A 13677-nucleotide genomic window follows, 5' to 3' on the forward strand; every position below is an offset into this window, starting at 1 on the left:
TAATCCATGTAAGTGATTCCTTAACCAAACTGATGCATATGAAATGTTACAAAAAATTAACTTCCTGAAGTTGGTAGTTTATGCCACGTACTTGTTCCGTGGAGGCAGAAAGGTGAGGGCAGTTGTAGGTACATAAGACCCTTTTCTCCAAATCCTGCCTGGCACTTAGGAAAACGGCCTGTTTATGCAGATACCTGCCTTCTGGGATTTCGACTCATGCCTGGCATTCTCTGTATCATAACAGCTAAGTGCAAATCACAGGGCTCTGAGAGGTCTACAGCAGTTATTCAGTGGTTTGAAATTTATCATTAGAGTGATACATGGCAATTATTGGGTCACTAATAAGGTATATCCTCTGGAATGTCATGACCAAAACAGATGTCCTATACACAGATAAGACAACTTAGAATCATGTAAACAGTGTTAATCTACTAACCAGCTTGCCACCAGGAGTGATGAGTAACTTTTTAATTTTTTTTAATCATGAAAAAAACTGTATTTAGATTTAGCCAGCTGGACTCAGTTTAGACGATCCTAATTTTGTTGGCAACATCCAAAGCATCATAGTCAGGGGCCAGTCGAACATATGCCTTCTCTTCTCCACCAGGCCTGATGAAGGTGTTGACCTTGGCCACATCAATGTCATAGAGCTTCTTCACAGCCTGTCTGATCTGCTGCTTGTTGGCCTTGACATCCACAGTGAACACAAGCGTGTTGTTGTCTTCTATTTTCTTCATGGCTGGCTCAGTAGGCAGGGGGAACTTGATGATGGCATAGTGATGAAGCTTGTTTCTCCTAGGGGCGCTCTTTCAAGGGTATTTGGGCTGTCTTCGTAGATGTGGAGTCTTGGGTCGTCTGAACGTAGGTGATGTGTAGATCTTTTTTTTTGTGACTGTGGACGCCTTTCATCACTGCTTTCTTGGCCTTCAAAGCCTTTGCTTTGGCTTCGGCTTTGGGAGGGGCAGGGGCTTCATTCTTAGCTCTCAGTGCCATCTTCATAAAAGAGATTTCCAAAGAGTCATAAGTAACTTTTTATCCAACTTTGACCACTTTCTCATGATAATCCTGAAGAGACTATTTTTAAGAAAGCCAGAATTCTGTTTGGTTGGTTTCATGTTCATGCCAAATGAGCAGATACTAACGTAGTTATCAGATGGCCAGGAGAGGTCTTTAGCTCCTCCTTCATAATTTTCATCAAATGCCTTCCAACAATCCTATAAATAATACAGATAAATGTTTTACTGAGCCGCTCCTCTATAAAAATTACTGCTAACACTGCTAACAGACCACTGAACTTGAAATGATGAGGCTGAATGTATCTTTCACCTTAACCAGCTGGAATCTCAACAAATTCAACTTTCTGGAACTTTATTTCCTCTGATTTAAGACGAGGAGATTAAACTGACTGTTTTTTGATGTCCCTTCTGGTTCTAAAAGGCTATGATTCTGTTAGAGTGCCCACAATTTGGATATCAAGTGTTGAATTGGTGAGTCATTTGGGGCAGGAGAAAGACCACAGCTTTTCCCTGCATCCTATGCTCTTCCCCAAGGATGGGTCAGGGTTAAGGGCAGAATCATTTCCCATCATTGTGCCCACAAAAAGGAACCCATGCTGCTGTGTCTAACTCAGTGATACTAATTGGGCCCTAAGATTAGGAAAGTTGAGTACCTCTTTCCTGGATTTTGTCTCTAGATAGAATAGTTCTTCTATGAGGTTAAAGAGGTAAAAAATTTACTTTTGGCTTTTCCCTTTATCATCTCTCATTAGACTCTCTCAAGGTTAGAACCAGCAGGGCTGCCTGTCCTCCACTATTGTACTTGACTTTCTTCTTCTTGGAGGACACCTGACCTGCCTTTGTGATCAAACTAAGGCTGGGTTAAGCCTTGGCTATAGCTGTTTTCTGGATAGACTGACCTAGCTCACTGGGCTTTGGGACGAAAACTAACATATTGTTTTCCTCAAGAGCTTTGTTAGAGAATGGTGACTGTAGTCATCACATTAAGAAATGCGACTGGTTGTAGAATATCAGCAAAGCATTCATTCATTTTCACTTTTTCCTCTTTGTTCAGTAAGCACTTATTTAATACCTACCGTGTGCTTTGATAAATTCTAAGTATGAGAATATAGAACGCAAACAAATGAGGCTATATCCTCATGTTGGGCATGTCTCATGATCTTTATTCTCTATGATCATACCTATAAAGGGAGAACAGTTGAATCTAAGAAAGAATTTTGAATCCTAACTCTGGGCCCAAAGAAATTCCCATGAAAGCTTACAAATTCTCTAATGGGAATGTTATAGGCTTGTGTCTTCCCCCATTCAGTTATGGAAGTTAAAAATTATTATGGGCACTAAAAGTGGTGTTTTACATTGTATGTGCCTTAGAACCACATAGTCCATTTGAAAATCATAGCACGAAATTGGCCCCAACCCAAATCAGTAATGAAGAATTGACTCCTGGCCAAGACCTGTGCTCTGGGATTGACAGCCGTGGACCACCCCATGACGCTAGAAGAGGCTCGTTCGAGCACCAGCAAAGCCGTCAATGCAGTTGATCATCAAAGGCACCATCCATTCTTCAGAGCTACATGAAGGGGTGTTAAAAATCACAACAGCCTAACAGACTGTGTTTTAAATGAAGGGAAACCCGTCTTTGGAATATGAGCAGAATACTAATGGGAAAATGGCAGGCAGTTTGTGAGAAGAAGCCATAACTGTTTTTGTTTAATCTCCTTATTGTAAATGTGACATTACTTTAAAAATTACTTACAGTGATAGAAATCTGAATTATAGCCTGAAGGAAAAACTTTCAGAATGGCCAATTATCCTTCCTATACTACTTAAATAGTCTCCAGAAGACCTCCTCAGGGCAGCTCATCTTCCAGCTTTGATGGAGAAAGCTTGGCTTATTTTCATCTAAATCTATAGTTCAATCTCCTATGTGAAGGAAAAATAGATTATAAGGAATCATGGAATATAAAAAGGAATTTAACGTTTACTTCTCCTAAAAGTTTCTTTTTATGGGTTAGCATCATATTTATTAAGAACTTTCTTGAGTCTTTTCCGCCCATGGGTCCTGTCCCTGTGCTTTAATAAAACCACCTTTTTTGCCCTAAAAACAAACAAACAAACAAAAAAACCTCCTGAAATTCTTTCTTGGACCTTTTTTTTTTAATGTAGCTAAATGATATAAATTTGAAGACTACTTTTGAAACTTAAATGGAAAGCATATTCTTTTAAAGATGCTTTTGTCCTGCCTGCTGTGCTGAATTAGGTTTTGAGAGAGCCACCAAAGCTCTGGAATTTACACTGTGGCAGAATACCAGATGAAAAAAATAGCTGTTCGTCTTCTAAACAGAGCAGAGAGGTCAGGCCTGGGAGTCCGCCCCCACCCTGGCATGGCTCTGCTCACCACCAGGCAGCAAAGAAAGCTCCTCCTCAGCTGTGACCTGAGACCTACCAACACAGACATCATCAGAGTGCCTCAGAATGTTCTAGCGCTAACCCTGTGTGCAGAGAAAAGCTGGAATGAAAACACGAGAAGCAAATGCGAGAGAATCACTTATTCAAAAAAGGCCATTTGGTTTGGCTCAGCTTTATCTGGGAGTTTCCAGACCAATTCAGCCTGTATCCTGAAGAGATCCCGGCCTAGAAAAATAATTTTTTTTTCAAGTACATGCATCATTGGCTACTATTAATTCTTAATTTAGACTTATTCTGATAATGTCAGTAGAATAAAATGTAGAGTAATATTTATTTAAAATGCATGAAAGCTACAAATATTGACATTTGTTTTCTGTTTCCTCAGGGCTATTTAATTTCCCCCTCAACTTGATGTCATCCTGTTAACTTGTTAACGTGTTTACTTACCCTTTTTTTCTATTAGCATTCGCTTCTAATATGAAGATTTTTTAAAAATTCTGCTTTGCTTCTTTGTCTTGCATTTTTTAAATGTTGAAATACTAGAGTGATCGTACTCAGAAATGCAGAGTGTTTTCTGTGTTATGCCAATTGTTTAAAAATACATGTTTATATCAATTCATGGGATTATTATTCTGTGTTTATCTAGTTCACCAATTCTTTTTCTTGCTAAGAAGTTTTAATAATTTTTAATCATCCAGTTATAATCTCCACATTGGTAGTCTCAACTAAAACCTCATCAGTTTACTTTTCATGTAAGGAATGTAAAGCATTACTTATAATTTGATTAAAATTGAGATGACTTTATATAAAATATGCTGTTAAGTAATAGTCCTTAAAAATAATTAAAACTATAATGATGTGGCTCTAAGTAATTATTTTACAGAAAGAATATTGAGCTATAAAATCTTTTAAAGAAAACTGGTATTGGAGATAAAACTATCCTCCTAGTCTGCATATTTTTGCATTCCACTCCATAGCTTTTCTTTCTTAGATGCACAAATAGTAGTCATAAAAAAAAAAATCTGAAATTGAATTTAGGCCTCGTTGCATTAGAATTCTTGAATACTTGCAAATTGTATGGTCACTGGGTACAATGACAGGGACCAAGAGAAAGTAGGAGCAAATGCTAAGAGGGAAAAACAGAACAATCGAAACATGCCTAAAAAGTGATGTGCAGGCAAATGTTAAAGCATTGTATTTTAAGTGTTCTCTTAGAGCTAATTTATAGAATCTTTTGCCAAAAATGTTGTAAAGAAAAATGCCATTCATCAAGAGTAAATAACCTAATATATCTATTGGGTAAGCTTTTGTTTATATATTTATAAATCTAAATAAATAAGCAAAGGTGTGTTTGTGTGTGTGTGTGTGTGTGTAATCCTACTTAAGGTAGATCCCACTTAGCCAGCTTGCTGGTTTGAGAAGGTAGACCCTTTCTGTGGATTTTTTGCCCAGCATGTGTCCTAGCATCTGACCAGTTCTTTTTGGCCTGAGCCATTGGAAGATCACGCTAGGGCGCAGGAAGGCACAGTAAATTAAGCTGGGCACTGTAGTCTGTTTCCAGGTCACTGCCTTCTGCCTCTTTCTCATACCTTGTTCACCCTTTGACCTTGTTAGAACAGTAATGTTTCTTCATAAAACATTCTTAATGAGACTATTTACCTTGCATACCCAATGAGATCATGCTTCGTGTTATAAATTCTGTGCTCAAACATATGCCAAGAAGGCAACCCTTGCAGCTGTTAAAGAATTAACTTTTTAACTGAGGGAGGGACCTTTCACTTGGCAGCCACAGCCAGCATGGCACTGTTTTTCTTATTTTGAGTATATTATGAAGCTAGATGGAGGTTTTTACTCTGCTTTTTTTCCCCTTTTTGCTTATTTGTTTGTGTTTTGTTTTACCTCCACAGATATATCGATCTTGAGCACAGCATAGTTATTCCTAAAGAATGTGAATTTACAAAGCAGATAAATAATGTTTTTTTTTTTTTTCAAGAATGTTCATCTGATTTCAAAGATCTGTTTGACCAAAGAACTCAACTCTCAGTCACAGTGGACCTTAGGATCTTTATTTTTGACCAGAAGTAGTGGTTCTTCTGCCCCAATACATACTATGTTTTTACACAGACCAGTCTGAATTCTGCATCTTTTGGTACCTTTTTCCATCAGAATGAAGGTGCCCTCACCTGAGCGAATGCATAAAGCCTGAGACACCTGCTACAGCAGCAGCAGCCCCAGAGTATACCAAAGTTGGCCCTTCTGCCCAGGGAATGAGGAGAGAAGATATCTTGTGAATCAGTACCTTCTACTGAAGAGATTAATCTCTTCAATAGAGGCACCCTAATGGTAACCTTGCTGAACTTGTAAAAGTCATTGTAGGGCCGGGCCCTTTTTCATCCCCCTTTGACCTCCTGATTTGATGTCACCTGCACACATAATGGGGCTTCTGTCTTCGTTTTCCATTGTCATTACAGTAGTTCAGCGCCTACTTCCTCTGCCACAATCCCGTCAGTGCCATCCTTGTGACCCTGTGCACACCGCCGTACCTGTCCGAGTGGTGGTGATGACAAGCATACTGACCTCACAAGGTCCTTCTGAGGATTCAGGGAGATCTTTTTACAAGAAAATATTGGAAATAATCCATTTTTACAAGAAAATATTGGAAATAATGCCATCCTAGCACTTAACATGCAGATTCTCAGTGAATAGCAGCTCTTCATTATCGCTATTTCCCCACTAATAAAATTAGTTTAAGGTAGTCCCAGCCTGGCCAGACCTGGAAGACTTGCTGGGTCACCTTCAGAACTCTGGCCCAAAATGGAACCCTCTCCATACATAGCCTCATCGTACACACATTCCTGAGTCTGACTGGCATTGAAAGAAAAAAGGGAGGGGAAAAATGTTGCTATTAGAGGAAAAAAATTTATATACATATATAAAATAAAAGTGCCATAAAAACAATCATATTAATATTAATATTAATTAATATTAATCATCTGTCTAGCCCCAGAAGTACCTTGTAGGCAGATGCTCACTTTGCACCTTTCCCACCTCCTGTCTCCAGCTGGGAGAGTATCAGAATATGTCATTGGGGATTATCTTCCAGAACCTTGTTACTATCTCTGCAAAATTAGTGGACCCCCTATTCTGGCTGCCTCAGATTTCCTTGAGTCTCTCTGATGAGATTAGGCTTCTGGTCTGAGGGACTCTCCTCTTAGAGGAGTTAGTAGGGCTTAACTTTGGGTGATCCTTATAGAGGGAGGTGGCCTGGCCCACGTGGGTCTTCAGTGTAATCTGAATCACACCGGAAGCAAACCAGAACATGGTGGGAATTAATGCAGAGGGATACAGGAAAATGTGACCTCCCAGAGAAAGATAAAACAACTTCTCCCTCCCATCGTCCAGCTCTCCAAGTATCTTATCAGTACCACTGATCCCACACTTACCATGGTCTGCTTTACAAGCCTAAATACTTTCTTATGTATTGATCCAACTTCCTTCCCCAAGATTCTGATCTCTTGTCCAGGCTCAGATCTTGTTATTCAACACTGCACTGCTCACAGAACCAAGACACCTTCTCCGCAGTGGGTAGATACTGGTCATTGGCTAAGTAGTGAAGAAACAAGTTCTCTAACAGCAACAAAATTATGTCTATTATAGATTTAAAGATATCTGTGGGTATATTTGTACACACATTAAAATTTATTATGTGGAGATCCACTACTTTGGAACATCTTTTTTCCCCAGGTTTATCAAGGTTATGATTAACAAATAAAAGATTATTTATATTTAATGTGTACTAGGTGGTATTGTGATATACCTGTGTAATGATTGCCCCAAGCTACTATATATCCATCACCTCATACGGTTACCATTTTGTGTGTGTGTGTGTATGTGTGTGTGTGTGTGTGTGTGTGTGTGTGTAATGTTTTATAAAGTGGTCAGAAGTTGGGTTTGAGTTTGCCATGGCATATTTTCTGTGGTGCTAACATAAACAGTGCCTGTTAATTTATTAAGTTATGTACATTAACATGAGAATGTTTAGAGATTATTTTTAAAACACCCTGTTTTCAAGTTCTTCAACCACTCAAGGAGTATTTATAAACAATTGAAATGCCGCTTGTTTATTATCAATTGAGAAGCTAATCATTTAGTCATAAATCAGGATGCTGGATGCTCACCCCAGCATCCAGCCTCGTGAATACTAGATGCTCTTTTTCCTGTTAGTACTGATGAGAGAGGTTTTGCTGCAAAACCAATTAAACCTGTAGAAAGATGACATTCCCTCATTTGCTTTTACGACACGGAGATATTTGGTTGTTCTCCCGGCTCCTGAGTGTACCTTCTCTGGCTGTAGAAAGGCAAAGAGCAGCCATGCAAATAAAGAGGATGAGGAGGGTAGGAAAACATGACCAATGAGAGGGTGACAAGAGAAATGGTCTGTTAAAGGAGGGATGACGGGGTCGGTATTGTTACTGTCCTGTGGGTTCAATCCAGAAGTTATATTTGGCCTGTGAACAGAAAATCCATGTTTTCACATAACCTGATTATATCCTCTCTAATATTTCCTGCCAAGACCTAGAATTTCAAGACATAGCATGGCGCTTCTCTAAAATGACAGAATTCTCACTTAAAATTTTTCCAGTGAAATGTTGTGATTGAAAAAAATCCCATCCCAGTCTTTTATTCTACTCCAGAATAAGAATAAGGAAAGAAAAAAAAAAAAAGCTGTGCTAATTACCCATTTCTAGGGTAATTAGTACTTGAGAAAGATCACGATGAAAGTACTATGAGAACCTGGTTTATCCCCTCATTTTACTGTGAGATACAAGAATGACAGAAGTCCTAACTGGCCATCATACTACTCCCCCAAAAGTTTGTCAAAAAGGTATTTTACGGGTCCTGTCAGCCTCAGAAGAGAGAGTAAACCAAGAAGGAAGTCTTGCCGTGCTATGTTTAAGGCCTTTGTGAATCCTTAGAGCTCCTTGGGAGTTTTTCGCAGTTTTAGAAGGTCCAGCCAGATGTTCCCTGCTTGCTTCTGCATATTGGTCAGGATGGGAAGCAGGGCCTCCCCACTACACAGCTCCTGGGGGAGCAATTCATGGAGAATCTATAGAGTTCTGTCTCCCAGCAGTGCCAGGAAAAAGTGGCTGCCAAGATGCTGTTAGTAATTAAGGACTTGGCAGCTGAGGGCCGCCTGTAAGCACATCCTAGTTACTGTAACTTCCAGGTAGAACAAGAGAAACTCCTTTAGGCCTAAGTGGGACTGGGACATGTTCACAGTCACGTTACTGCTCCTCCCCCCACACCGTGCACGTGCGCGCACCCACCCGCAGCTGTCGTTGGCACTCAAGAAATGAAGTAGGGCTCTGGCCACCTGGACGCATGCGTTCCCAAGCCCAGTGCCCATTAGCTCCACGGTAATTTAGTAAGGTGGTTGGTAAGCAATGTTAAGACCCCAAATTTGTGTTCACTGATGCTTTGGATAATGGAAACATGCTTATTAAGGATCTTTGGCAAAAGATTTTCCTGTGTAATTAGCAAACATCTTAATTATACACTTGGACTTGAAGCTTGTGCTAATCTTAAACTATAAAAATGATGCAAATTAGACAAAGAGAAAAGGATTAGAAGAGAAGCTGGGTAGTGTAACTCCATTACTAAAGTATAGTAACTTATTCAAGTTTATTAAAATTTGAGTTTGAAATAATTCAACATTTATTGAGTACTCATAAGCATCATTGAGAGGATGTTATAGGAACACATAAGACACTATTACCAACTCTTAGGAGCTTTCATTTTAGAATACAGCATGTATTAGAAGAGCAGCATAAAATTTTCAAGTGTTTTAGAAAGGCTACTTTGAGTAATAAAAGTGTAATTAATTATGTAACTCCCTGTACTTTTAGAAAAGATATTAGACGAATACACATGGCTGCAAAATCTGCACACTGAAAATATTACCCTGAGCTATTTAAATAAATACAGAGTATTACTTGATTCCAAGTGTGTCCCACATACATTCACAAAATCACAGGGTAAAGTTAAATGTACCTGAAATACCAAACAGAATGTTGATAGTCTGCTCACTAGCTTATGCTACAGGACATAGTCTTGTGGATAAGTGCTAGAGAAAATGTTAAGCTCTCTTCTTTTTGATATTTCATGGCATTGACCTTAAATCAGCCAGGAGAATAAACACAGCATGATAGACCTAAGGCCTAAAACAAATATGAGTTTTATAATTAATTTGCAAGCAAATATCACTTTTAATAAAAGTTGAAAATATAACCCTTGGCTATTCCTAGTCAATCAAATTATGGTTATCATCAGATGTAGTCTTACAATGAGTGAGGACATTTTAATGAACCGGGATATTTTAAATATTTGCAAAATTTTGGAAAGAATGGAAGTACCATTGAAATACTATATCAAAAAAGTAAGAAAAATATTATTTCAGATGTTAGTAATAATTTCTAACATGGTTGTATTTTTCTTTCCCAAGTTAGCCCTCTGCAAGATAGGAGAGGGAAGCCCCATCATCTCCATTTTTCGGATGGATCAGTTGAGGCTTAGAGAAAAGTTTGTGACATAGGCCATTTGAAATGTCTGATTCCCCAAATGATCACTATATGCTCTTGGCAAAGCACTGGGCTGATTTCTTTTCTTAGTGGTCTCACACTCATCCGTTCCTCAGAAGCATCTGAGTTCTCCACTGTAAACGCAGTACCCCTGGGCAGAACTCATTTACAGCTTCCCATTTGCATATGTGAATATGATACATTTGCTTTTCATTGAAGCAATTCTAAAAAATCAGATTTTTCTGACACATATCTTTTATTGAAGGAGACAGTCTATAAAGAAATGAAATGATTTGAAATGACTGTTTTAAAATTGTTCTGCTAATTTTAAACTCCTTAAGGATAGGAATTATATCTTTTAAGCCCAGTTCCACTGTTTAATGGATGTGTGGCAGATAGATCTTTCGTTGGCCAGTGACTTGTCTTATACCTAAATCATAAGTGTTTCTGTGATGAATGTGGTCAATATTAATGGCCACAGTTGTAATCATGAATGGTTGTTTTTTTACAATCAAGTTAATTAGTGTGACATACTTCTAGTTTACATTAAATTTGTATTCTAGAAGTCCCTTAACATGTTAGAACTAAGTAGAAGGTAGCTGGTCTTTCAAGAATTTTAAAATAAAGTATTCAGTAAAATTGGAAACCTTGCATTTGCAAATAAGTTATCACCATAACTCGAAGTTTAGTTTGGCATTTCTAAGCTTTTTTTCCTTTTTATCCATGCAGTCATCCATCCATCTTCTTGGTTATCTGTCCATCTCCCCATCCATCCCCGTGGAGCTGCCGTCCACCCCCCAGTTCTCCCATCTGCCTTCTAGTCTCCCTTCCACCTCCCCAGCCTTTCATTTCTCATTGTCTGTTTTAAGACCCCTTGAAGGAAATGAGAAAGAAAAACAGTTGTTATTAAACTTAATACTGACCCTTTGGTTTTCATTAAAATGACCACATTATATTCATTGTCCAAAATTTGGCACTCCTAAGAGTAAACAGAGTGCTTCTGGTAATCATGCTGAGAAAACCAGCATAAACCAGGACTGTTCTCAGCAAATCAGAACATAAGGTCACTTGTACATAATATGTTCTCCTAAAAATCTAAAGTAGGATTCCTTTATAGTATTATATTTTTTTATTTCTAGATTATATGATAAGTGAATTCCTTATATCAAAACTGAAAAACAACCTGAGGGTTTTGAAGGGTCAGGGGTGGGAGGTTGGGGGAACAGGTGGTGGGTGATGGGGAGGGCACGTTTTGCATGGAGCACTGGGTGTTGTGCAAAAAGAATGAATACTGTTATGCTGAAAAAAAAATATTATTAGTATATTAAAAAAAAAAAATAGCCAGTGAGACAGGTTTTTAAAGATTTTAGATGGGTGTATTGGTGTAACTTAAACCTGACTTTTTTGTAGCATTAATTCCTGTACATATAGTAGCTAGCTCTCTCATTTGAAATTATCTAGATACTTAATTTATTCCCTTTTGTTGCCTTGCTTTGGGATTGATTGCTGTCCCATTAACTCAGTGGAAATCTGCACATCCCTGTCTCCAGGTGCAGCATTTACGCAGGGGCCAGAGGGCTATAAACGAGAAGGGACATCCAGGCTTTGTGTTTCGGGGCTTCTCAGTATAGCTGGGGACGTAGCCCCAGCAGCGTTTACACGAAATAAGTGCAGAAGCCAGCAATCGCACATGGACCAGAACAGGAAACGTGGTAGAGAAGCACCAAGAAGAACTAGTAAAGGGGCCAGGGAGAGCTAATTAGAGGGAGCAGAGATAGCACTGGAATCATAAGACCCATTCTGGCACTTGTTGGCAACTCATTGGTGAGTAATAGTGGGAATTACTGGCTTCTGTAAGATTTAACTGAGACATATGTAACTTACTGGCATACGAAATAATTTTCCTTCCTCCAAACTCCCATCTCTATCATGTGTTAGCTGTGTGATCTTAGATTTCTTAACTCTCTGGTCTGTTTCCTTATTATAGAATAAGAATCTTAATAGTACCTATTCATAAAATTGCTAAATTGCTTAATTGATAGGAAATAGGACTGTGCCTGGTATTAGAAAAATACTGACAAGGGACTGTTTCTGTTACTGTGGCAAGACATCTTTCAAAGAAAGTCATCAGTTTAAGTCAGTGTTTAATTGTAACTTAACTCGTGTGATGTATCCCAAACATAATCTTAATTTACCCTTATTGTGTATAATTTTTTACAGCGCGAAAGTCAAAGAAGTTGGGCAAGTTGAAAGGTATTCATGAGGAACAGTCCCAGCAGCAGCAACCCCCGCCCCCGCCCCCCCAGAGCCCCGAGGAAGGGACGACGTACATCCCTCCCGCAAAAGAGCCCTCGGTCAACACAGCGCTGGTCCCTCAGCTCTCCACAATCTCACGAGCACTCACGCCTTCCCCTGTTATGATCCTTGAGAACATCGAGCCTGAGATTGTGTATGCAGGCTATGACAGCTCAAAACCAGACACCGCCGAGAACCTGCTCTCCACTCTAAACCGCTTAGCAGGCAAACAGATGATCCAAGTGGTGAAGTGGGCAAAGGTACTTCCAGGTAGGAACATCTCTCCTGTCACAGTCTGCATCCCGAACTAGAGAAGTCAGGGCAACAGATTTCGCCATCTCCAACAGTGCCGTTGGAGTTAGCTCCCCGTTTAATCCTCATACCATATTTTTTCCATCAATATCAAATTAATCGAGTGTGTAGGGAAACTGTTCATGTGATCATTTCTCCTGAGATGTTAGGGCTACAGGTTCTGTTGTTAATATACATTTCTTGTGTTGATGATTGAAAGGGGACATTTCAGACCCAAAATGTTCATAAGGTCAAATACACTCTGTTTGTGAGAACGCAATGAGCCCATTATCAGCATCGTATGACCAGGGCCAATCTAAGTGCAGACAAGGAAACCAAGACCTACCGAGAAAGTGGTATGAGACCCTGAAAGATTCTTCATTTCTGAAAACGTCATCTTACCTCCAGCACCCTTTAAACTGTCCTTGAAATTCCTACTTTAGTCATTTTTTATGCTCTAGAATTTTATTAATAAGGCCCCTATTAACCTACAGAAACATCACTTAGAATGGCTATCCCACTGTCCCGGCCCAATAATCGCAGCAGTTTCTTGGATTACCTGTGGTCAGCCAGGGCCCTAAGAGAAAAGACTGGGGAAGGCTCCGATAGTTGTTCCTTTGAAGAGGAGCTTGCCCAGGCAAAACTCTGCAAATGGAAGAATACCATGGTGCCCCTGGGAATACAGGCGATGAGAAAAGGAACAAAAGAAGAGCTATCAGAGGCCCACACCAGACTGTGGAGAGGGCAGGACAGGTGCCAAGGACACTCACTCTACTCCACAACTTTATCAGAGTCTGGTATTACCCCCAGAAGAAAAGGAACAAGGAATGATAGTTTTTCAACCACCCCAAATTCATGAAAATTAAAATCTTCCACCATGATAGCGGATATGCAGGAGTTAACAATTATTAAAATATTCTTTAGTTTAATATTATTGTGAGTAGAATGAAGCAAGTTTTACAGGTTAATATAAATTCCTCCAGTCTAACCAAGGGTTTTAGACGTTACCCACAATGAAATTGCCTGAGCTCCCTGGTTTTATTTGTCCTGGCAGTTCACCCTCATTGAAAATTTAAGGTGCATTTAGA

At 39.3% G+C, this 13677-nt stretch overlaps 1 protein-coding gene and 1 pseudogene across 2 annotated transcripts in view; one reads left to right on the forward strand and one right to left on the reverse strand.

The window, feature by feature from the left end:
• NR3C2 (nuclear receptor subfamily 3 group C member 2) overlaps nucleotides 1-13677 on the forward strand; it is a 344327-nt gene that overhangs the window by 260678 nt on the left and 69972 nt on the right. For both annotated transcript variants that reach the window (XM_045993274.1, XM_045993266.1), the window contains exon 5: nucleotides 12224-12568. In XM_045993274.1, the coding sequence (XP_045849230.1) occupies nucleotides 12224-12568 (345 nt within the window). The remainder of the gene's footprint in view (nucleotides 1-12223; nucleotides 12569-13677) is intronic.
• LOC123933762 lies at nucleotides 525-993 on the reverse strand (annotated as a pseudogene).

Source organism: Meles meles, chromosome 2 (genome assembly GCF_922984935.1).
Source record: "Meles meles chromosome 2, mMelMel3.1 paternal haplotype, whole genome shotgun sequence".
Taxonomy (NCBI): Eukaryota; Metazoa; Chordata; class Mammalia; order Carnivora; family Mustelidae; genus Meles; species Meles meles.